Raw genomic sequence first — 23,899 nt, forward strand, 5'->3', positions numbered from 1 at the left:
TGATCCCCAATTTTGGAGGTGGGGCCTAATGGGAGGTAATATGATCATGGTTCGGGGATCCCTCATGAATAGAGTAATGCCCTCTTGGGAGTAGGGAGCTCTTATTAGCTCCTGTGATAGCTGGTTGTTAAAAAGAGCATGACACCTCCCTCTTCTTGTTCTTGCTTCCTCTCACCATGTGATTCTACACATGCTAACCTAGATTTACCTTCTGCAGTGTGTGGAAACAGACTGAGGTCCTCATTAGAAGCAAATGATAGCACCATGCTTCTTGGAGAGCCTGCAGAACTGTGAGCCAAATAACCTCTTTTCATTATAAATTACCCAGCCTCCGATGTTCCTTCATGGCAACACAGAAGGTCTAAGACATTATAAGACGTGGTGAAATACTAATCCAAAGCACAGACAGTCCGTGATTACAGTGGTTTGACTTACAATTTTTCAACTTTACAATGAGTTCATTGGGATGATTAAATGCATTTTCAACTTAACAATATTTTCGACTTACAATGGACATATTGGGATATAACCCCATGGTAAGTTGAGGAACATCTGTAGAGTGTAATAAATTAAACTTTCAGAGGATGTCTGGAAACTAAAAACGGAAAAGAATAAATTAAACATGCACATAGCGATCTAGAATAACTACTAAAAGAACATCTAAAAATAGGTTTAACTAAAGAGCTAAGAGAGAGATAAAATAGATTTAAAACACTTGATTAAACTAAAAGAAGAACAAAGGAACAAAGGAGAGGAAGAACAAAGGAACAAAGAACAAATGGGGTAAAACAGAACATACAGCAAGATAATAGACTTAAACTCAATTATACCAACAATTACATTAAGTGTAAATGCACTAAATATGCAATTAGAAGACTGGATTGGCAGAATAGATTAAAACAAAATAATATTCAACTATTTTTTTTAATTTGAAAAATAAGAAGCATGCTTTATTTATTTTTTTTTTTTATTTCTTTTTTTTTGAGAGAAGGAAAGAAAAAAAAGTAAGTAAAGGAGAGGAAGAAAGAGGAGAGAAAGAGGGAGAGTAAATGGAAATATTGCTTTATTTTGAAAAAAATTGGGTATTAATAATGGCCAATCAATGTTTCATTTAAACTAATGGGTAGGTGTGATGTGGTATTGACAAGAATGTATATTTTGTGTATTTGAAGTGGGGAGCTCTATAAATATTTATTAAGTTTACTTGTTCTGGATCTGAGTTCGAGTCCTTGATATCCTTATTAATTTTCTGTCTCATTGAATCTAAGTCTCCTATCTGGGTGTTAGGATCCTTAGCTCTTGTTGTTGCATTGATCCTTTTACCACTATACCTTTGTTGCTTTAAAATCTATTTTATCCGATACAAGAATTGCTACTCCTGCTTTTTATTTATTTATTATTTATTTTTGCTCTCCATTTGGTTGGTAAATCTTTCTCCATCCCTTTGTTTTGAGTCTTTGTGTATCCTTGCATGTGAAACAGGTCTGGATGTAACATGCCGTTGGGTTTTGGCTGTGTTTTTTGATTGGGAATTCAGTCAATTTAAATTTAGGGTTACTGCCATTTGATGTTGACTGGCTGTTTTATCCATTCGTTGGTGTAAATTCTTCTTTATGTTGGTGCTCTTTACTTTTTGGTGTATTTTTAGAAAGGCTAATACTGGTTGTTTCTTTCTGTGTGTAATGCTTCTTTCAGAAGCTCTTGTAAAGCAGGCCTGGTGGTAATAAAATTGCTGAGTTCTTGCTTGTTCATAAAAGATTTTATTTTTCCTTCAGTTGTGAAGCTTAGTTTGGCTGGATATGAAATTCTGGGCTGAAGGTTCTGTTCTTTGAGGATGTTGAATATTGGCCCCCACTCTCTTCTGGCCTGTAGAGTTTCTGCCGAGAGATCTGCTGTAAGTCTGATAGGCTTGCCTTTGTGGGTAATCTGACCTTTCTCTCTGGCTGCCCTTAGTATCCTCTCCTTCGTTTCAACCCTGGTGAATCTAACGATTATGTGCCTTGGGGTTGCTCTTCTTGAGGAATATCTCTGTGGTGTTCTCTGTATTACCTGGGGTTGAATGTTGACCTGCTTTGCTAGTTTAGGAAAATTTTCCTGAATAATATCCTGAAGGGTATTTTCCAGCTTGGATTCATTCTCTCCGTCGCATTCAGGTACACCTATCAAACGTAAATTTGGTCTTTTCACATAGTCCCACATTTCTTGGAGACTTTGCTCATTCCTTTTTATCCTTTTTTCTCTAATCTTTTCTTCACGTTTTATTTCATTAAGTTGGACTTTGACCTCTGATATCCCTTCTTCTGCTTGAACAATTCGAGTGTTTAAACCTGTGCATACTTCTCGGAGTTCCTGTATTGTATTCTTCAGTTCCATTAATTCACTCATACTCCTCTCTAAGTTGTCTATTCGCAATAGGATTTCATCAAACCTTTTTTCAAAGTTCCTAGTTTCTTTACGTTGGGCTACAACATGTTCTTTTAACTCACCGAAGTTTGTTATTATCCATTCCTTGAAGAGTGATTCTGTCATCAGGAGGCGCTCGTTCTCCATCAAGCCTTGTTCCATTGTTGATGTGGAACTGTGATCATCTTTAGAGGGAGAGGCGTTCTGACTTTGAGTATTCTCAGCTTTCTTACGCTGGTTTCTTCCCGTCATTGTAAATTTATCCTCCTGTCGTCTTTGAAATTACCAACTTTCAGATTAGGTCTCTTGAGTGGACGTCCAGGTTGTTAGTTCCCAGGGCCAGAGCAGCGGCGTTAAAACTGATGGTGCTTTTCTGCCCAGGATTCTCCTGTCGGGCTTCCTTCTTGTTTCCGTAGTAGGCGACTCTGCCTTCCCGGGGCTCCAAACCTCGGTTAGAAGGGGAACCGGTCTTGTTTACTCTGCGCCGAGTGCTAACGCGCCTAGTTGCCGGCGGAACCGCTGCGCCGACCACGAGAGTCGCGCTGGCGACTCGTGTGTTTCCACCACTGGGGGATCTTCTGCTCCGTGAGCGACCAGAATTTTTCTGAAAGTGTGGCGTCCTCTAGTTCTCCGCACCTTCCCTGAGAGCTGCAATCCTGGGATGTTAGCGATCGGCCATCTTGGATCGTTCTCCAAGAAGCATGCTTTAAATATAAGATATGCAATCACTGGCAGTAAAAGAATTCTAAAAAGATATATTATGCAGATATTAACCATAAGAAAGCTGGTGTGGCTGTATTGTTAGTCAGATAAGATTATTTAACACAGAAATATTACCATAGACAAAGAGGGACATTTCATAATGACAAAACAGTCAATTCTTTAAGAAGATACAATTATAAATATATATGTACCTAATAACACAACTTACACAGAGAATAGAAAACCAGCTCCTTCCCCACTCTCTCCCTCCTTCCTTCCTTCCTTGCTATCTTGGATAGCAAGATCCAAGACAGGATCTTGCTATGTTGCCCAGGCTAGAGTGCCGTGGCTATTCCCAGATGCAATCATGGTATACACTATAGTCTTGAACTCCTGGTCTCAAGGGATCCTCCTGCCCCAGCCTCCAGAGTAGCTGGGACTACAGGTGTATGCCTCCATAACCAGTTTCAATTTCTTTCTTTCTTATCCTAAAGAAGGGTATTTACAAAACTATCTCAGCTAATATCACTTAATCTTGAAATTGATCACTTTCCCTCTGGGGTTGGGAACTGGATAGGGATGTTCACTCTAATCACTTCTATTCAGCGTCATACTGGAAGGTGTCACCAGTGCAATAAGGTAAGAAAAAGAATTATGAGGTAAAAAATTGGAAAGAAAAAAGTTAGTCATTATTTGTAAATGACATAATTATGAGTATAGATAACCACAATCAAATGGTTAATATTAATGCATGAATTTAAATTGTTCAATGGATATAAATCAATATGCAAAATATTGATTATATTTTTTATGTAACTGCAACAATTAGAAAATGAAATTTTTTTTTTTAATTTTTTATTGCATTTTGGGTTTTGGGGTACATGAGCAGAACATGCAAGACAGTTGCGTAGGTACATACATGGCAGTGTGTTTTGCTTCCTTTCTCCCCTTCACCCACATTTGGCATTTCTCCCCAGGCTATCCCTCCCCACCTCCCCCTCCCACTGGCCCTCCCCTTTTCCCCCCAATAGACACCAGTGTTTAGTACTCCCCTCCCTGTGTCCATGTGTTCTCATTTTTCATCACCCGCCTATGAGTGAGAATACACGGTGTTTCATTTTCTGTTCTTGTGTCAGTTTGCTGAGGATGATGTTCTCCAGATTCATCCATGTCCCTACAAATGACACAGACTCATCATTTCTGATTGCTGCATAATATTCCATGGTGTATATGTGCCACATTTTTCCAATCCAGTCTATCATCAATGGGCATTTGGGTTGATTCCAGGTCTTTGCTATTGTAAACAGTGCTGCAATGAACATTCGTGTACATGTGTCCTTATAGTAGAACGATTTATAGTCCTTTGGATATATATCCAGTAATGGGATTGCTGGGTCAAATGGAATTTCTATTTCTAAGGCCTTGAGGAATCACCACACTGTCTTCCACAATGGTTGAACTAATTTACACTCCCACCAACAGTGTAAAAGTGTTCCTTTTTCTCCACATTCTCTCCAGCATCTGTTGTCTCCAGATTTTTTAATGATCACCATTCTAACTGGCGTGAGATGGTATCTCAATGTGGTTTTGATTTGCATCTCTCTGATGACCAGTGATGATGAGCATTTTTTCATATGATTGTTGGCCTCATATATGTCTTCCTTCATAAAGTGTCTGTTCATGTCCTTTGCCCACTTTTGAATGGGCTTGTTTGTTTTTTTCCTGTAAATCTGTTTGAGTTCTTTGTAAATTCTGGATATCAGCCCTTTGTCAGATGGGTAAACTGCAAACATTTTTTCCCATTCTGTTGGTTGCCAATTCACTCTAGTGACTGTTTCTTTTGCCGTGCAGAAGCTGTGGAGTTTCATTAGGTCCCATTTGTCTATTTTGGCTTTTGTTGCCAATGCTTTTGGTGTTTTGTTCATGAAGTCCTTGCCTACTCCTATGTCCTGGATAGTTTTGCCTAGATTTCCTTCTAGGGTTTTTATGGTGCCAGGTCTTATGTTTAAGTCTTTAATCCATCTGGAGTTAATTTTAGTGTAAGGTGTCAGGAAGGGGTCCAGTTTCTGCTTTCTGCACATGGCTAGCCAGTTTTCCCAACACCATTTGTTAAACAGGGAATCTTTTCCCCATTGCTTGTTTTTGTCAGGTTTATCAAAGATTGTATAGTCGTAGATATGTTGTGTTGCCTCCGGTGCCTCTGTTTTGTTCCATTGGTCTATATCTCTGTTTTGGTACCAGTACCATGCTGTTTTGATTACTGTAGCCTTGTAGTATAGTTTGAAATCCGGTAGTGTGATGCCCCCCGCTGTGTTCTTTTTGCTTACAATTGACTTGGCTATGCGGGCTCTCTTTTGGTTCCATATGAAGTTCATGGTGGTTTTTTCCAGTTCTGTGAAGAAAGTCAATGGTAGCTTGATGGGGATAGCGTTGATTCTGTAAATTACTTTGGGCAGTATAGCCATTTTCATGATATTAATTCTTCCTAACCATGAACATGGAATGTTTCTCCATCTGTTTATGTCCTGTATGATTTTGTTGAGCAGTGGTTTGTAGTTCTCCTTGAAGAGGTCCCTTACGTTCCTTGTGAGTTGTATTCCAAGGTATTTTATTCTTTTTGTAGCAATTGTGAATGGCAGTTCGTTCTTGATTTGGCTTTAAGTCTGTTATTGGTGTAGACGAATGCTTGTAATTTTTGCACATTGATTTTATATCCTGAGACTTTGCTGAAGTTGCTTATCAGTTTCAAGAGTTTTTGGGCTGAGGCGATGGGGTCTTCTAGGTATACTATCATGTCGTCCGCAAATAGAGACAATTTGGCTTCCACCTTTCCTATTTGAATACCCTTTATTTATTTTTTTTGCCTGATTGCTCTGGCTAGAACTTCCAGTACTATATTGAATAGGAGTGGTGAAAGAGGCCATCCTTGTCTACTGCCGGATTTCAAAGGGAATGCTTCCAGTTTTTGCCCATTCAGTATGATATTGGCTGTTGGTTTGTCATAAATAGCTTTTATTACTTTGAGATATGTTCCATCGATACCGAGTTTATTGAGGGTTTCTAGCATAAAGGGCTGTTGAATTTTGTCAAATGCCTTCTCTGCGTTAACTGAGATAATCATGTGGTTTTTGTTTTTGGTTCTGTTTATGTGGTGAATTATGTTTATAGACTTGCGTATGTTGAACCAGCCTTGCATCCCCGGGATGAATCCTACTTGATCATGATGAATAAGTTTTTTGATTTGCTGTTGCAATCGGCTTGCCAATATTTTATTGCAGATTTTTGCATCTATGTTCATCATGGATATTGGCCTGAAGTTTTCTTTGCTTGTTGGGTCTCTGCCGGGTTTTGGTATCAGGATGATGTTGGTCTCATAAAATGATTTGGGAAGGATTCCCTCTTTTTGGATTATTTGGAATAGTTTTAGAAGGAATGGTACCAGCTCCTCTTTGTGTGTCTGGTAGAATTCGGCTGTGAACCCGTCTGGACCTGGGATTTTTTTGTGTGGTAGGCTCTTAATTGCTGCCTCGACTTCTGACCTTGTTATTGGTCTATTCATAGTTTCAGCCTCCTCCTGGTTTAGGCTTGGGAGGACACAGGAGTCCAGGAATTTATCCATTTCTTCCAGGTTTACTAGTTTATGTGCATAGAGTTGTTTGTAATATTCTCTGATGATGGTTTGAATTTCTGTGGAATCTGTGGTGATTTCCCCTTTATCATTTTTTATTGCATCTATTTGGTTGTTCTCTCTTTTCTTTTTAATCAGTCTGGCTAGTGGTCTATTTTGTTGATCTTTTCAAAAAACCAGCTCTTGGATTTATTGATTTTTTGAAGGGTTTTTCGTGTCTAAATCTCCTTCAGTTCAGCTCTGATCTTAGTTATTTCTTGTCTTCTGCTGGGTTTTGAGTTTTTTTGATCTTGCTCCTCTAGCTCTTTCAATTTTGACGATAGGGTGTCAATTTTGGATCTCTCCATTCTCCTCATATGGGCACTTATTGCTATATACTTTCCTCTAGAGACTGCTTTAAATGTGTCCCAGAGATTCTGGCATGTTGTGTCTTCGTTCTCATTGGTTTCAAAGAACTTCTTTATTTCTGCCTTCATTTCATTGTTTGAAAATGAAATATTAAAAAGATACCACTTACAAATAGAACCAAAATATCAAATTCCTAGAAAAAAACTAATGAAAGTTTTGTAAGATTTCTCCACTGAAAACTACAAAATATTGCTGAGAGAGATTAAAGAAACTGTAAATAAATGGAAGACTATGCTACGTGCTTAGAGTGACAGAGTAAGTATTAAGATGTTAACAATTTGATCTATAAATTTAATGCAATTCCAATTGAATTCTCTATGGGATTTTTGTTGAAAATTGATGGGATGATTCTACATTTTATATGTAAATGCAAGGACCTGGAATAGCTCAGACAGTTTTCAAGATGCTTATCAAAACTGGAGACTTACACTTTCAAATATAATTTTTTTTTTATACTTTAGGTTCTGGGGTACATGTGCAGATCATGCAGGATTGTTACATAGGTACACACATGCCACGGTGGTTTACTGCATCCATTCTTCTCATCTACATTAGGTATTTCTCTTAATGTTATCCCTCCACAAAGCCCCCACCCCCTGCTATTCCTCCCCCAGCTCTCCCATCCCCCAGCAGGCCCTGGTGTGTGATGTTCCCCTCCCTGTGTCCATGTGTTCTCATTGCTTTACAACCACTTATGAGTGAGAACATGCAGTGTTTCGTTTTCTGTTCTGTGTCAGTTTGCTGAGAATGATGGTTTCCAGCTTCATCCATGACCCTGCAAAGGACACGAACTCATCCTTTTTATGGCTGCATAGTATTCCATGGTGTATATGTGCCACATTTTCTTTATCCAGTTTATCATTTATGGGCATTTGGGTTCGTTCCAAGTCTTTGCTATTGTAAACAGTGCTGCATTGAACACACATGTGCATGTGTCTTTATAATAGAAGGATTTATAATCTTTTGGGTATATACCCAGTAATGGGATTGCTGGGTTAAATGGTATTTCTATTTCTAGATCCTTGAGGAATCACCACACTGTCTTCCACAATGGTTGAACTAATTTATACTCCCACCAACAGTGTAAAAGTGTTCCTATTTCTCCACTTCCTCTCCGGCATCTGTTGTCTCCAGATTTTTTAATGATCACCATTCTAACTGGTGTGAGATGGTATCTCAATGTGGTTTTGATTTGCATTTCTCTAATGACCAGTGATGATGAGCATTTTTTCATATGTTTTTGGCTGCATAAATGTCTTTTTTTTAAAAAAAGTATCCGTTCATATCATTCACCCACTTTTTGATGGGGTTGTTTTTTTCTTGTAAATTTGTTTAAGTTTTTTGTGGATTCTGGATATTAGCCCTATGTCAGATGGGTAAATTGCAAAAATTTTTTCCCATTCTGTTGGTTGTCAAATATCAAAATTTAATACAGTTAATATTGGCACAAAATTTAATACAGTTGGTATAAGCTGATGGAACAAAATCTAGAAACTGGCCAGGTGCCATGCTCATGCCTGTAATCCCAGCACTTTGGGAGGCCAAGGCAGGTGGATCACCTGGGGTCAGGAGATCGAGACCAGCCTGGCCAACATGGTGAAACCCTGTCTCTACTAAAAATACAAAAATTAGCCAGGCATAGTGGTGGCTGCCTGTAATCACAACTGGGAGGCTGAGGCAGGAGAATCACTTAAACCTGGGAGAAGGAGGTTTCAGTGAGCCAAGATTGCACCACTCTACTCCAGCCTGGTCAACAAGAGCAAAACTGTCTTAAGAAGAAATAAGGCTGTTATGAACATTCACATATAAGTCTTTATGATGACATATGATATACCTAAGAGTGAAATTACTGGGTCCTACGGCAACTCTCTGTTTAACATTTTGAGAAACTACCAAATTGTTTTCCAAAGTAACTGCAGCATTTTCTAGTTCCACTAACAATGTATGACTGTTACAATTTCTCCACATCATCACCAACCCCTATCATTGTTTTTGATAATCCAGGACTTGGAAAGACCTCTCTGTCAAGCATCCCACTCCACTACCCTTCCTATTGTTCAGCTCCCTACGTCTCATGTTCTGAGTCATTGAGTCCTCAAATTACTCAACATCACTGAGATTTTGAACATACTACTCTCCTACGCTGGATGCTCCCTCACCTCTGTCACATCCTCACTCTCCTTTGTCCTGGCTTAGATTCCACGGGACATTATGAACTCATTGGTCCACAGCATTTCACCCTCTCCTCCTGGTATGCACATGGATTCATGTGGCAAAACCAAGCCAGGTTAAATGTGGTTAGGTCTAGTCAGTTTACCTTCAGACAGAGATGGCTGGAGAAAGGTTCACAGCCATGAGGACTCATCTTGCATTACATTCATAGCTATGGACCTCCAGTGGGCACTTAGTGCAGCTCAGCAATTCTCTGACATTTCCTGGGCAGTTGCTCTGCTGTATTAGTCTGTTCTCACACTGCTGATAAAGACATACCCAAGGCTGGGTAATTTATAAAGAAAAGAGGTTTAAGAGACTCACAGTTCCATGTGGCTGAGGAGGCCTCATAATCATGGTGGAAGGTGAAAAGCACGTTTTACATAGTGGCAGACGAGAGAAGTGAGAGCCAAGTGAAAGGGGTTTCCCCTTATAAAACCATCAGATCTTGTGAGACTTACTATCATGAGAACAGTATAGGGGAAATCACCCCTGTGATTCAGTTATCTCCCACTGAGTCCCTCCTACAACACATGGGAATTATGGGAGCTATAATTCAAGATGAGATTTGGGTGGGGACACAGCCAAGCCATAACACTCTCCTTTATCACCTTCCCCTCTTATCCTCAACTTTCAACATTTCCCAAAGTGCCTTTCAGATAAATACCACCTTCCTCCTCCTCTTCCTCTTCCTCTTCTCATTCTCCTTCTTCCCCATCACCATGATCTATTTTCCATCCTTTTTAATCATTTCAAACAGGGACTCTGTACCCATTAAGGAAGTATGACCTTGCTTTTATTTCACTGAGAAAACTGAAGCTTAACAGGGTTTCCATAGGTCTCTTCTACCAATCACACAACCTGGACTTGTACATGTCCAGGTATTACATTTTCCTTCCCATTACACAGGAGAACCACCTGTGCTATTTAAGGCCAGCTCTGGGCACCAGGTCCCAAAGCCACTGACCCATCACAGATGTTATTCCTGCAACGATGCCCTCAGGCTCCTGCACTATCAATTTTCCTTCTGCAGAGGATCACGTCCATAAGTCTATGAACAGTTGCAATATTCCCATCTAAAAAATCCCCTCCCTTGGCCCTACCTCATTCCCCCTTCAGCTCAATTTCTCTGCTGCCTTTTATAGCAAAGTGTCTCAAAAGAGTTGTCTTATAGTCCCCACTTCCTTTTCTCCTGTCCCTACTTCAATCCATTCCAATCCCACTTCTGCCTCACTATCCTCAAGCTCACACCTCAAGCTCACAAGTGACCATCATGTTGGCAAACCCAGTGGCCAATTCTCACACCTCATATGACTTGATTTTTCAGCAGCCAGTCATTGCTTCCTTCTTCCTGAAACACATTTTCCCCTGACTTCCAGGCACCATACTCTTCTGGTTTTCCCCTTTTCCTTTTCACCAGTCTTTCCTTCTTTATCTTCTTTGCTGGTCCATCCTCATCTCTGTGTCTAAGCTTCACAGGGCTCCAAGTGCCATCTGCAAACTCCATTCTTCCCAAAATCCACTCCCTCAAATATCTGCTAGTTTTATCACTTTAATACCTCCCCATATATAAGCTGATTCTTTCCACCCATATTCCCAAAATCTACCTCCAGTCCCACTGCCCTATTGGGCCCCATTTGCACATATCCAACCATCTACTTGACTCCTTCCCTGGGGGGTCTAATGGGCATTTTGATCTTAACATGGCCCAAACAGAGCTTTACAATTTGTCCACCCTCTCCCCTCACACACATCCCACACACAGCCCTTTCCCAAGCCTCCTCCTCCCCTAGTCTTGCCCATTTTGGTAAATGACAACTTGATTCTGTGCTCTGACCCAACACCTTGGAGTCTGTTTGAGCTCCACTTTTTCCTCACAGCCCACATCAGCAAATTCTATAGCTCTACTTTCAAAGTATCTTTCCAATCTAATCACATCCCTACCTTTATGTATACTGCCCTGGTCCAAGCATCAGCCCCTGATAGGGTTTGGATATTTGTCCTCTCCAAATCTCATGTTGAAATGTGATCTTCAGTGGTGGAGGTGGGGCCTGGTGGAAGGTGTTTGAGTCATGGGACAGATTCCTCATGCATGAATAGCTTGGTGCTGTCCTTGTGATGATGAGTTCTTGACCTCTGAGTTCATGTGAGATTTGGTTGTTTAAAAGTGTGTGGTACTGGCTGGGCATAGTGGCTCACACCTATAATTCCAGCACTTTGGGAGGCCAAGGTGGGCAGATCACTTGAGGCCAGAAGTTCAAGACCAGCCTGGCCAACATGGTGAAACCCGTTTCTACTAAAAATGCCAAAAATTAGCTGGGTGTGGTGGTGTGTGCCTGTAGTCCCAGCTACTTGGGAGGCTGAGGCACAAGAATCACTTGAACCCAAGATGTGGAGGTTGCAGTAAGCTGAGGTCATACCACTGCACTCCAGCCTGGGTGACAGAGTGAGACCCTGTCTCAAATAAATAAATAAAAACTATGTGGCACTTTCCCCCTTGCTCTCTTGCTTCCTCTTCTGCCATGTGGTGCACCTGGTCCCCTTTGCCTTGTGCTATGATTTTAAGGTTCCTGAGGCCTCACCAGAAGCAGATGCTGGAGCCATGCTGGTACAGCCTGCAGAACTGTGAGCCAATTAAACCACTATTCCTTATAAATTAACCTCAGGCGTTTCTTTATAGCAATGTAAGAAGGGCCTAATGCAGCCCCTCTCCCCTGTACACCCAGGACAGCTTCCTCTTGATTGCTGACAGCCACTCTTGCCATCCTGTAGTCCACTCTCCATAGGGCAGCCAGAAGGATCCTCTTAGTGGCTCTTTGCTCTAATAGCTACTCATTTTGCTAAGTATAAAACCCAGGCTCACACCTATAAACTCAGCACTTTGGGAGGCCAAGGTGAGCAGATTGCTTGAGCCGAGGAGTTTGAGACCATCCTGGGCAATATGGCGAGACTCCATCTCTACAGAAAAATACAAACATTAGTCAAGTAGCTGAAAGTTTTAAATAAATGTCTGGAACATAGCAAATGGTCAGCAGAAGGTGGCTATTACCATGTGGTGGTGCACACCTGTAATCCTAGCTACTGGGGAGGCTGAAGCACAAGAGTCTCTTGAACCCAGGAGGTGGAAGTTGTAGTGAGCCAAGATTGTGCCATTGCACTTCAGCCTGGGTGACAGAGTGAGAAATATGTATATATATAAAATACAAAAAATATTTTTAAATGTTTATATATTTAAAAATGAGTATATGTATATACATGTACACACACACACACACACACACATATACACACACACATTAAAAAAAAAACTCCTTACTCCAGTCTCCTCCGTCTTGTTCCCTGAAATTGCTTTGGCCTTCTTTCCCACATCCTCCTCATGCACTCCTCCCTCAGTGCGGCCAGCACCCTGCATCCCTCTCTCACGCAGCTCCCCTCTGCCTCTGCCCCTGCCCTGGCCAGTCCTGCTCCACTGGCTCACTCCTTTCCTCACTCAGCCACTGTCTGTATTAGCTGCCTAGGGCTGCCATGACAAATGACCACAACCTGAGTATGGTGGCAATTGTATAAAATAAAAGTAAAATTAATTAAAAATAATGTGTAAATGTGAAGTAACAGCAATGTAATCTGTCACTGCAGGAAGCTAAGAAGTCCAAAATCAAGGTGTTGACTGGGCCGTGCTCCCCCTGAAGGCTCTGGGGCAGGGTCCTTCCTTGCTTCTTCCTAGCTTCTGGTGCCCCCAAGCATTTGCTGGCTTGTGGCAGCGTCATTCCAATCTCTGCCTCCGTCTCCAAGTGGCTGCCTTATCTCTGTGTCCTCTCGTTATAAGGACACCCAGCATTGGATTTAAGGCACAGCATGAACCTAGCATGACATCACCTTGAGATCTTTGACTAATTATATCTGCAAAACCTTCCTTCCAAATAAGGTCACATTCTGAGGTTCTGGGTGGACATGCATTTGGGGGGATATTACTCAGCCCACAATACTACTTTACGGGAGAGGACGGACGTCTTTGACAACCCAGTCTTAAAAACAGCACCCCCTCCACACCCTGCCGACGCTTGTCCTCCCATTACTCTGCCTGAGTTTTTCCTAGCACTTATCACCACTTGACAGTCTAAATCGTTTTTGCTTATTGTCTGTCTCACCCATCACTCAGTTCTGAGCTTTTGGGATAAAGAATTAGGTCTGTCTGGCTTATAGATGTATTCCCAGTGCTCAATCCTAGTGCTTGCATTTTTAAGTGGGTATGCAGTAAGTTTGTGCTGAATCAGTGAATTGGAATCACAGGCTTGGGGCTCCTGGCCACTGCAGGCCCAGCACAGGCTCTGTGTCTCCTGGCCTCTGCAGCTCCAGACCCACCCAGTCCATAGAGACCCTCCCAGTGGCCTGCCCACAAAAACTTTGTGTGTGGTCTCTTATGGGTTGTGTTGTTCTCTTAACTTTCTCTCAGTAACTATGCATTTTCCCCAATTAAAATGATAACATGGCTGGGCACAGTGGCTCACACCTGTAGTCCAAGCACTTTGGGAGGCCAAAATGGAAGGATTGCTTGAGCCCAGGAGTTCGAGACCAGCCTGGTCAATATAATGAGACCTTGTATCTACAAAAAAAATTTTTTAAACTAGCCTAGCATGATGGCGCATGCCTCCTGTAATCCCAGCTGCTCAAGAGACGAAGGTGGGAAGATCACCCGAGCCTGGGAGGCGGAGGCTGTAGTGAGATGAGACCTTGCCACTGCACTCCAGCCTGGGTGACAGAGTGAGACTCTGTCTCAAAAAAGAAAAAAAGAAAAGAAAGAAACAATAGCCAACAGCACAGACATCTCAATTTGTTCTGTTTACAGAATTTTGAAAATTTTAAAAATCAAGAAAAATAAAGTTAAGCAAATTTTCCACTTGGTGAGTGCTAAAACTGCTGTGCCCAGATCAACTATAGAGAAAAGCAGAGCTTTCAATGGCAATTTAAAACAAGTGGGACCAAGAACCTGAAGCTTTTCTTCAAAAAACTGTAACAGGAGATGACATATGGGTTCACCAGTACGATCCTGAAGACAGAGCACAAAGCAGTCGCTACCCAGAGGTGGAAGTGGTCTGGCCAAAGCAAAGGTGGACCAGTCAAAGGTCATGGCAACAGTTTTTTGGGATGCTCAAAGCAAAGGGAGCCAAAGAATGATAACATTTGCTTCCTATGGGAGTGTTTTGAGTAAGTTACCCAGAGCTTTAGTAGAAAAATGCCTGGGAAAGTTTCACTAGAGACTTCTTCACCACCACAATGCACCTGCCCACTCCTCATGAAAAACATGGGCATTTTGCAAGACTTATACAACAAGAAATCATTAGGGATCTACCTTACAGTCCTGGTTTAGCTCCTTCTACCTTCTTTTTGTTTCCTAATCTGACAAACTCTTTAAAGGGCACCTGTATTTCTTCAGTTAATAATGCGGCTGGCGCAGTAGCTCATACCTGTAATCCTAGCACTTTAGGAGGCCACGGAGGGAGGATCATCTGAGGTCAGGAGTTCAAGACCAGCCTGGCCAACATGGTGAAACCCCATCTCTACTAAAATACAAAAATTAGCTGGGCGTGGTGGCCCGCACCTGTAATCCCAGCTATTTGGGAGGCTGAGGCAGGAGAATCGCTTGGGTGGTGGAGGTTGCAGTGAGCCAAAATCATGCCAGTGCGCTCCAGCCTGGGCAACAGACCACGACTCTATCTAAAAAAGATATAAATAAATAATGCAAGACTGCATTGGCAAGGGTAAATTCCCAGGACCCTGAGGTTTTGTTTTTGTTTTTGTTTTTTGACAGAGTCTTGCTGTGTCACCCAAGCTGGAATGCAGTGGCGCGATCTTGACTCACTGCAACCTCTGCTACTTAGATTCAACACTGCAACCTCTACCTCCCAGGTTCAGACGATTCTTCTGCCTCAATCTCCTGAGTAGCTGGGATTACCTGGCTAATTTTTTTTGTATTTTTAGTAGAGGTGGGGTTTCACCATACTGGCCAGGCTGGTGTTGAACTCCTGACCTCAAGTAATTTGCTTGCCTCAGCCTCCCAAAGTGCTGGGATTACAGACGGAGGTTGCAGTGAGCCATACTAAGTGCATAGGAAAAAAATGGGAAGCTAGACACAAAATTTAATGGTGGTTACCTCTGAGGAAAAGGCTTTCGTGTGAGCATGTTGTTTGTGTGGTGTGGGGGGCGGGGGGCTAGGGGCAGGGGTTTTCATTAGCTACTTCTCTGTAAGCATTTGAAATTTTTACCACAGGCAAATATTACTTTGGTAATCAGGAAAATGCAATCAATATTGTTTAGAACACAACCAGGACCACTGGGAGATGGGAGCTGATGTTGTGAATCTCCAGGCACGTTGAGGAGGAGCTGAAGACAGTTTTCATGTTAGCAGGTGTTAGGGCATGTCCCTGCTTTCAAACATCAAAACGAACTATTCAAAATCACCTCCTTTTCCTTCTTTCTACAACCACATGCTCTCCACCCAACCGCAATTACCCATAAAACTCAAAGTTATTTGATATGCTTCAGAGGTTTCAGGTTTTCAGAGGAAAACATGATTTCCACACTTAAAGAGAGCCCTGATTGAGGGGGGAAATTGGAGGAGGAAGCTATGGTTCCAAGTTCTACATGACCTGCAGGCCAATGAAATGATTCTGTTCGAATCATTTCTGACTGGCACAAAATGGACCCTCCATGTCCAGAAAAGACCTCAGATAGCAGCAAGTTATGCTCTGTAGCACAGATATGGGCTGTGGAGATAAACGTGCATGCATGAAGCATGTTCGCAGGACATGCTCATTATAACAAGGGTATTTTGATGCCATCCCAAAGATCTGGGAGACTAACAGAAATTTGCACAGCCTTGAGTCACAAAGGGCCCCATGAGCCAGAGAGTTTGAGAAAACTAAGCCAGTGATGGAGCTGGAAAGCACCAAGTCTATCTGCTCGTTGTTCTACTGGTGGGTGCCTGTGGGTCGTCACCTGCTGGTGCCCAGGGGGCATGCACAGTTTCAAGCTCCCAAACCTGAGCAGCAGCTTAGGTACCACAGAAGCTGGTCCAAAGGACACCAGGATGCTGTGTCGGCCCTGAAAGTGGCCTCTTTGCTTTCCTTTAGTCACTCTGAAATCTGTGAACATCCACACTTGGGTTTCCACCATGGGCCAGAACTAGCCACAGAGGAGAGAGAATGTTGTGTGGACCACGTTGCTTTTGTGGAGACCTAGCTGGTGCGCCATGCAGTCGTTTGGGTGTCTAGATCTGCCCATAGCTTCTGTTGTCCTACAAGCAGGGAGGTCACTCGAGACCAGGAGGTTGAGGCTGTAGTGAGCTCTGGTTGTGCCACTGCACTCCAGCCTCCGTCAGAGAGCAAGAACCCATCTCAAAGCAAAAATGAAAACTGGCCTGCTTTGCCCCGGGGACCTCTCCTGCTTCATCTGGTTAGAACCTGGCATGAATGTGCTTTTGTCTCGTCCTGAGTCACAGGTCCCGGTTGATGGCCCTTTCCATACTGAAAACTCTCCATACATTTCTTTTAAAACCTTTTATTCAATAATATATACTTTTAAAATAATAATATGTTAACTGCCGCCATGCCACGTACTGCCCCCGTCCCCCCACTATGGAGTCCGTGGTCAGCTAGTTAGCGTGGTTTGCTGGAAAAACAGGCAGCCACAGTTGAGCTGAGGGGCTTGGGGAGCAACAGTAACCAACAACATTCTGCATACCCTTCACATTCCCCATGCTTTCTGGGTCGGGAAGAAGTCAACAGGAAGCCAAAGGCCAGTGAGCCTTTTACATTCGGAAGTGAGGTTTGATATACGGTGGTGGGCTGCCCTTCGCTTGGTCTAGTTCGTGCTTGCCAAACCTGCCACCGTTTTGTCTGCTCACGGAACGTGATCTCTCTATACGCGTTAAGACGTTTGATTTGGTTCTTGTTCTGCTTATGGAAAAGCGGGAGAACCGCAACAGACCTGGGGAAAGAGATGGGAGGAGGGAAAGATGGCATTAATCAACCTGAGCAGGCGAGGGAGGCCTCCACCTGTGGGAGGAGGGCCTGTGCTAGAACGCAAGCTTGGCCTTCCCATGCCACTTGGTGAACCCTGCGAGAACCCGCTTTGAGTTCAGGTTTCCAACAGTACCCTCTGCCTTCCTCTTCTGATCACCATGACAGAGTGGTCTCTAGCACAGCCTTCTGTCAAGGAGGGGTGCTCTGGGCACGTGTTATGACCCAGTCTCCTACCCTACCCCACCCCATCCCTCGAGTCCAGGGCACTGGTGGAGAAGCCTCGAAGGCTCTTGACCATTCTGTGCCAGTCAAGCTACAAGTTCAGCAATCAACTCTTAAGTCCCCCTCAGACCTGACCTGATTATTTGAGGTGTCTTGGGACTAAGAAGGGGTCTGTATTTACTCAGAAAAAGGGCTGAGTCCACTAATAAAGAGCAGTAAGTGAGCTCAAATATTTTTAACTCTCCCCTGGAAACAGCTAGCTGCCTGGCATGGCCTGAAAACCTCATTTCTCCTTCCATGTCCAGCATAGTGAGTGGGTGGTGAGATGCCGGCAGTGGGATTCTAGCAGCAGTGCCTCCCAAAACAGCACTACAGTACTGAGAAAAGAATATGCACCTGGGAAGCTGTCACACACACAGCATCATTTCATGAAAACTTTCTTTGGGTAAAGGAAGGGTTCCACTGCATAGTATTTGAAAAGGGCTGTGTGGTGCATAAGTTTAAGAAAGAAATGACTGTATTTGCCTTTAAGCACTTCAGCTGATTCCAAGCACCCAACTTCAGAGGCTCAGTGAGGAGAAAGCACACTAAAGACCCCACCATCTGCCAAACAATAGTGTGTGCTGCAAGGAATGGGGCTAGGGAGGGAGTTTCATGAATGCAGAACACCTGGCCACAAGGTTAAAGTCATGCACTAAAACAGTCAATCCCAAGAAGCAGGTGTCTGAGAGGCATGACTCAGAGGCAAGACATAAAAACGAACACTCTCACCAGGACACTCTAGTCCCACTTCTGCTAAAGGAAAGTCTTCACACCAAGGTGTAACATACATCTTTGCATTTCAAAGTTTATCCCTCCCCTCTCCCCAAAGAGACAGGAAATACAAGTTAAGGTCCTCATAGCAATGGTTTGTCTCCCACTTGGGAAGGATGGTTATTGTCAACATTTTTATTTAAGAAAACAGGATTTAACATGGCATTTTTCTTCCCTCTAAGGGCAGCAGCACATAAATCATACATCAGTCATCCAGTGATACAAAGAGGTGGCCAATTGTGTCTGAAGTAGTCACTTGTAAAGGATCACAACCCAGGCAGTGTTGCTTTTCTGCAAACAGAAGGAAACAGAAGGCTCCATGGTCCTTGAAGATTATCCAAGTTTTCCACTAGTTGTCAAGATTTCTGTCCCAACCTCTTAGTCACCATTTACAGCAAGAAGAGCCAGCAAGTGAAAAACTGTTAATTTATTGATTCAAAGTTGTTTTCTTTTTTTTCTTTAAAAAAAAAAAAAAAAAAACAATCCCCAATACATGCAGTTCAGGGTTAAGTATCACATTTGTAGCACATTGTTGAGTCTCAACACGAAAATATGCATCACCTGTATAATCCCATCACATATTTTTCCAGCCTCTACAATATCTAGTTGGGGGTGTTTTCATTTACACGTCCACATAGCTCAGAAGCATGTTATTACTGGTTGATTTGGCCCCATGCTTCCCTGCCACCTCCCCTGCCCTGGTCTCCACCTTGGGGTTAGTTTTTCCTAAAGGCAGGATGTTACTCAGTCTTAATTTATTAAGGTCAGTGACAAACTTTGGCTTCTTGTGTGCTCATGTGGTCCCTGCTTTTGCTTTCAGAAGGGTTTATATTGAAACAGCTGTGACTCTGATCAATAAATATCCCCTCATTTATTTGTAGGAAGTAAGTTTGCTTGTTCCTGTGGGCGCTCACACAGCAACACAGGTTCCTAATCATTTAATCTGAACTGGCATTAAAGGAAACTGTTAACCGGGCTCTTAGATCTATTTCAATTCATATAAAAAATTCTTCCAATTGTTGCTTGTGTCTCAAAGTAGTTCTGCTTCCATCCTTATCAACAGAGCACCTGGGAGAACCTAAGTCATTTCCCTGAGTAGGCACGGACCGTGAGCCCCACGGCACCCAGCTCTCTCTGGGACTCAGCACCTGACTCGAGAGCACCACCTTTCAGTCCACTGGGACCAATCCAGGGGGCAGTGACCTCCCCAGGGTGCATTCCAGAACATAAACTTGGTACCCGCTAATTCATCCCCTGAAGAAGTCCATTTCCTCCTCAAGAGCTACCTTTAGATGGTTTTTCTTACTGGTCCCTTTTCTTTTAACAGTCCCTCCCCTAGCCACTCTCTCCAAGTCCCCAAGGATTACGAGTTCATCTATCTCCTCTATCAGTCTGAGAGCACCTTCCTCTCTGCAAGGGAACACATTTGCTTTAAACTTTGTGAGTGCTGACAAGTTACAGAATGTCTGGGAGGAGGCCCAGCTGAGTGACTGGTGTTGAGTGCCTCACTGAACAACACTGGCGCTTCTCTAGTTGGTGAGAAGGCCCAGGAAAGCTTGGTCTGCATCATACACTCAATGGCTTCTCCTACCCAGTCACCTACCCTGCCTACAGGGACAGGATGAAAGCAAGGCCAGCTGACAGCATCCAGGGGAGAGTGAACTGCCACCACACCAGAGATGCAAATATGACTCAGCACGTCATGAGTTCTGCTCTCACCATGGGATTTCTCAGCAGAAGCAAAGCTTGCAGTTAGGCTCACTCATAGCCAACAAATGATATATCCATCTGGATTTGGCATAGGAACCTTTTGTTCTCACCATACCAGGTCTATGTTCTTGAACATAGGCAGTACCTGAGATGATAGTATAACACTACCCTGTTCCCCACATTTTTTGCTTTTCTTTAGGAAATAGTTAAGTCCTTATCATAGGCACTTTTAACCTGTTTAAGATAATGATACAAACAAATGAAAAGTACTGAGATGAGTAAGAAAGAATATGCTAACTGAAAAGGATACTGGGTATGTATATTTACCATGATTTAGTCTAAATATTAGACACACACACACACACAGACACACACACACACATGCACACACCCCTATTGGAACTCTCCAAGACCATCTCCGAACCTAGGTAAATAGTCTTAAAATTTTAGGGGAGCTAGATTTGGAAACAAAAATGGTTTCTGGAGGCAAGAAAAGAAGACAGTCTGAAACTGGACTCACTTCTGTTTGGGAAAGAATGGCCTAGGTGTCCAGACCAGACCCAGGAAGGGGTGAGCATTTCAAGCCCAGTTATGCTCTAAGTCTAAGGCATGAAGAGAGGTAAAAGTATAGGTGCTGGAAAAGCAAGCTGTGTGCTTACAAGGAAGAATGTCTGTGTCAAAGCTGCAGTTACAAAACCCTAGGACGAGGCAGGCAGGCTGTGTCTGCACCTACATCATGGTCAGAGACAGGCAGAGGCCAATCACCTGACTCTTCTCCTCCAGGTACTTTTATTACCTCTGGGGGACCCAAGGGAAAGGAATAGGGTTACCGCTTCACCAAGACCCTCCAGTAGGCTCCTCTTGCCTGGTCCAGACAGGCAACTTAAAAAAAAAAAGGGAGGGCTGAGGAGTTGGTGATAACGGAGATTGGAGGGGGAGCAGGAAAGACACGCAGTGGCACATCTCCCTGACAATAACCAATGCTTCAGGATTGCCTATAAGGGCACGTTAGAAGGCTTCTGATAATCCAAAACACTGAGTTTTGCTGCCTGACATATCAATATAGGCGAGAGCTCACATCTTGCTTTTAACTTTCAGGTAGAACAAATGTTTACATTAACATACAGCATGTGCAATGCAAGCAGGCAGCCTTGGTATGAGAACCTTAACTGAATGCATTTCTTGGCTTTGGGATCTTATTTTTTATTTTTTTACTCTATATACTCAACTCTGTAATAAGAGAAGAGTTTCATTTGTATTTTAAGTTCCCACAGACCAAATGACAAAAATAGAATCTACATTTAGAGATAGGACCTGCTACCAATACCAATAAGATTTTATTGGAATATGGAATGTAAACAAATGTTTCAAACAAACAATCTAACCTTATAAAAATGTATGGCATTATTAAATAGTTAATAAAGAAATCTAAAGGGTGATGTGGTAGACACCTCTAGTTCTAGCCTAGGTATGTGAAGTCCCCAGAGCTGTGGCATGGCCCTGCAGCTGGGGTGAGGGGACTGCCTACAAACCATGTTGGTGCTGAGTCCCCAAAATGAAATCAGCCCTATTTTTGTTAAACGAACTCTAGTTTTCTCTGCTATCATGAAGGTTAGCACAATGGATCCAACACTTGCTCCAGGAGCACCACTTTCTTCCCCAAGCCCCTTGTATATTCTCAGTTGCTTATCAGATGATCCTGCCCACACAACTCTAGTACCTGCATGCAAGACAGACTTATCTTTGCCATCACATAAATGTATCATATCAGAACTTACAAATGCATATTACCCTGATTACAGTGGGAAACTGTATCTCATGAGATAAAAGGAAGTGGGAGAAAGTTTTTTTTCCGGTCTTTGTGAAAAAATGCTAATGGGGTATCTTCCTCCCTCACCTTGCCTGAAGACTGACTTTCCAGCTTTAGTTATGGTTGTGAACAAAAAGGTCTCTGTTTCAGAGAGGTGCATTAAAAAAGGCGCACACACAGGGATGTGCTGGGAAGTGGTGAAGTTCTCCTTACAAGGCTGCCAAAAAAAAGGAAAAAGCAACAAAAAAACACCAACAAGATTTTATGGTTAGGCAAATCAACAAAGGTTATAGTGAGCTCCAAGTTATGCACTTAGCATGGAACTTTTGATGATACTGATGGACCAGTTCATGGCATTGCAAGGTTTCATGATCCCTCCTGACATCAAAGAGGACTCTTGTGAAAGTGACTGCAGTTTGCTCCCAAATGAATCCACTTGGAGGAAAACTGCAGGGATGAGGTACATTTCCTGGAGAGCTCATGTCATAAAAAAATACATAAAACATGGATTTGTAAAGAGCTTAAAAAAAAATACTGTCACTGTTTTAATATCTCCTTTTCATAAATGAGGCTGGTGTGTCAGTATAGACTGCTGACATTTCGCTAAAACTTGTGCCTGAATTTCACCAAAGGAAACCCAGACCACAATGGAATAGATAGGAAGTCAGACATTCAGAGCTTGTTGACTGAATGGGTTAATTCAACAGCGGTGCCCTGTTAAACAAAGGTAAATGTACAACAACTCCGAGTCTCTATCTCCCATGCATTCCAAAGGCAAAGCTCCTTTAGATCCTGAACTAGGTGCATCCCCATGCTGCCACAGTGACAGCTCCCTGGAGACTAGCACTGGGGAGTTTCTTTCTTGCTTTTTGACAGACTTTTAGGTCTTTACTCTTCTTTGCATTTAGAAGGAATGATTAGAATTTCTTTTTATCACACTGTAGTTTTCCTTCAAGGTTTGTGTTTGGTTGGTTGGTTTTATTGGCAAGCATCAATGCTGCATTACCCGTCGCTTTCCAGTCTTCATCGTGCTGCCGTCAGACCACTGGAAAGCACAGCATTGTCTGCACAAGGCTGGGACTGCTCCTTCACCACAGGGTCTGCAAGAAAGCAGGAGGAAAGTCAGGCAATCAGGGTGCGGAATGCCAAGAGAAGCCCATGGCGAACCCACATTTTCGACTGAGAGACAGAATGATAGGCAAGCCAGGGTCAGAGGGCAACAGAGGAGCCAGAAATCATGGAATTCCGGCCATACAAAAACCAAACACTGAAAAATAACCAGCAACTGTTATTGCCGTCAACTCTTACACCGCCTCAAAGTATGAACTCGACTGCTAAGAGGCATAGAAACCCTAATTGCCCACTGTTCAACATTTCTACTCGTTTTATTTTCTTTCAATACTAACATCATCTCTAACTCCTAATTTCTTCAAAGCATGTAGAGTAATAAGTACTTTAAAGGAAAGGTAAAAGAGCCATTAGAAGACCAATCCATTTTAAGCAACAGTGCTTTGAAAATTTTCAAATTGAACTATGACATGTATTCAGAAAAGCAGAAAGATCATTAATTACATGCGATAAACATTAATAATCCTAATTTGATCTAACTCAAAGGGTAAAAACAGCTTTCTGAGCCAGATACTGAAAGGGGACATCTGAGTACTCTGGGGCTGAGGTCTAGAAGGCTGAAGGCTTTTAAATTTGCTATCTCCCTCATGCATATGGGTCACAGGTTCAAGACCACAGTGATACATTTTTCAGGCAAAAATTTAGTTAATCTCCAGAGGAAAAAAAAGGAGAGGGAAAGACAGCATATTGATCAAGCCAGAGACAACAACTTTAAGGGTTAAACATTTCCATCTTGATTCAGAAAGTGAACTGAGGTAAGTCTCTCAACCTCCCTGCTCCCCAGGAAGGAGACTGGTAATAGCACGAAGTTTATTTGAAACGCGTCATCAGCGGGGAGAACCA

The 23,899-nt window shown here is 42.7% G+C and overlaps 1 protein-coding gene and 1 long non-coding RNA gene across 5 annotated transcripts in view; one reads left to right on the plus strand and one right to left on the minus strand.

The window, feature by feature from the left end:
* Positions 1-23,899, plus strand: part of LOC108589328 (uncharacterized) — a 43,457-nt gene that overhangs the window by 9,251 nt on the left and 10,307 nt on the right. The window lies entirely within an intron of this gene.
* Positions 16,894-23,899, minus strand: part of CSNK2A2 (casein kinase 2 alpha 2) — a 39,218-nt gene continuing 32,212 nt past the window's right edge. For 3 of the 4 annotated variants that reach the window (XM_035282779.3, XM_054248733.2, XM_002761020.6), the window contains exons 11-12: positions 22,935-23,028; positions 16,894-17,338 (exon numbers count right to left, since the gene is read on the minus strand). In XM_035282779.3, the coding sequence (XP_035138670.1) occupies positions 22,952-23,028 (77 nt within the window). In that variant the 3' untranslated portion in view covers positions 16,894-17,338; positions 22,935-22,951. Of the gene's footprint in view, positions 17,339-18,531; positions 18,700-22,934; positions 23,029-23,899 lie in introns of those variants that run through there. The other variant, XM_017966974.4, reaches the window with a different exon arrangement.

Source organism: Callithrix jacchus, chromosome 20 (assembly GCF_049354715.1).
Source record: "Callithrix jacchus isolate 240 chromosome 20, calJac240_pri, whole genome shotgun sequence".
Classification (NCBI taxonomy): domain Eukaryota; kingdom Metazoa; phylum Chordata; class Mammalia; order Primates; family Cebidae; genus Callithrix; species Callithrix jacchus.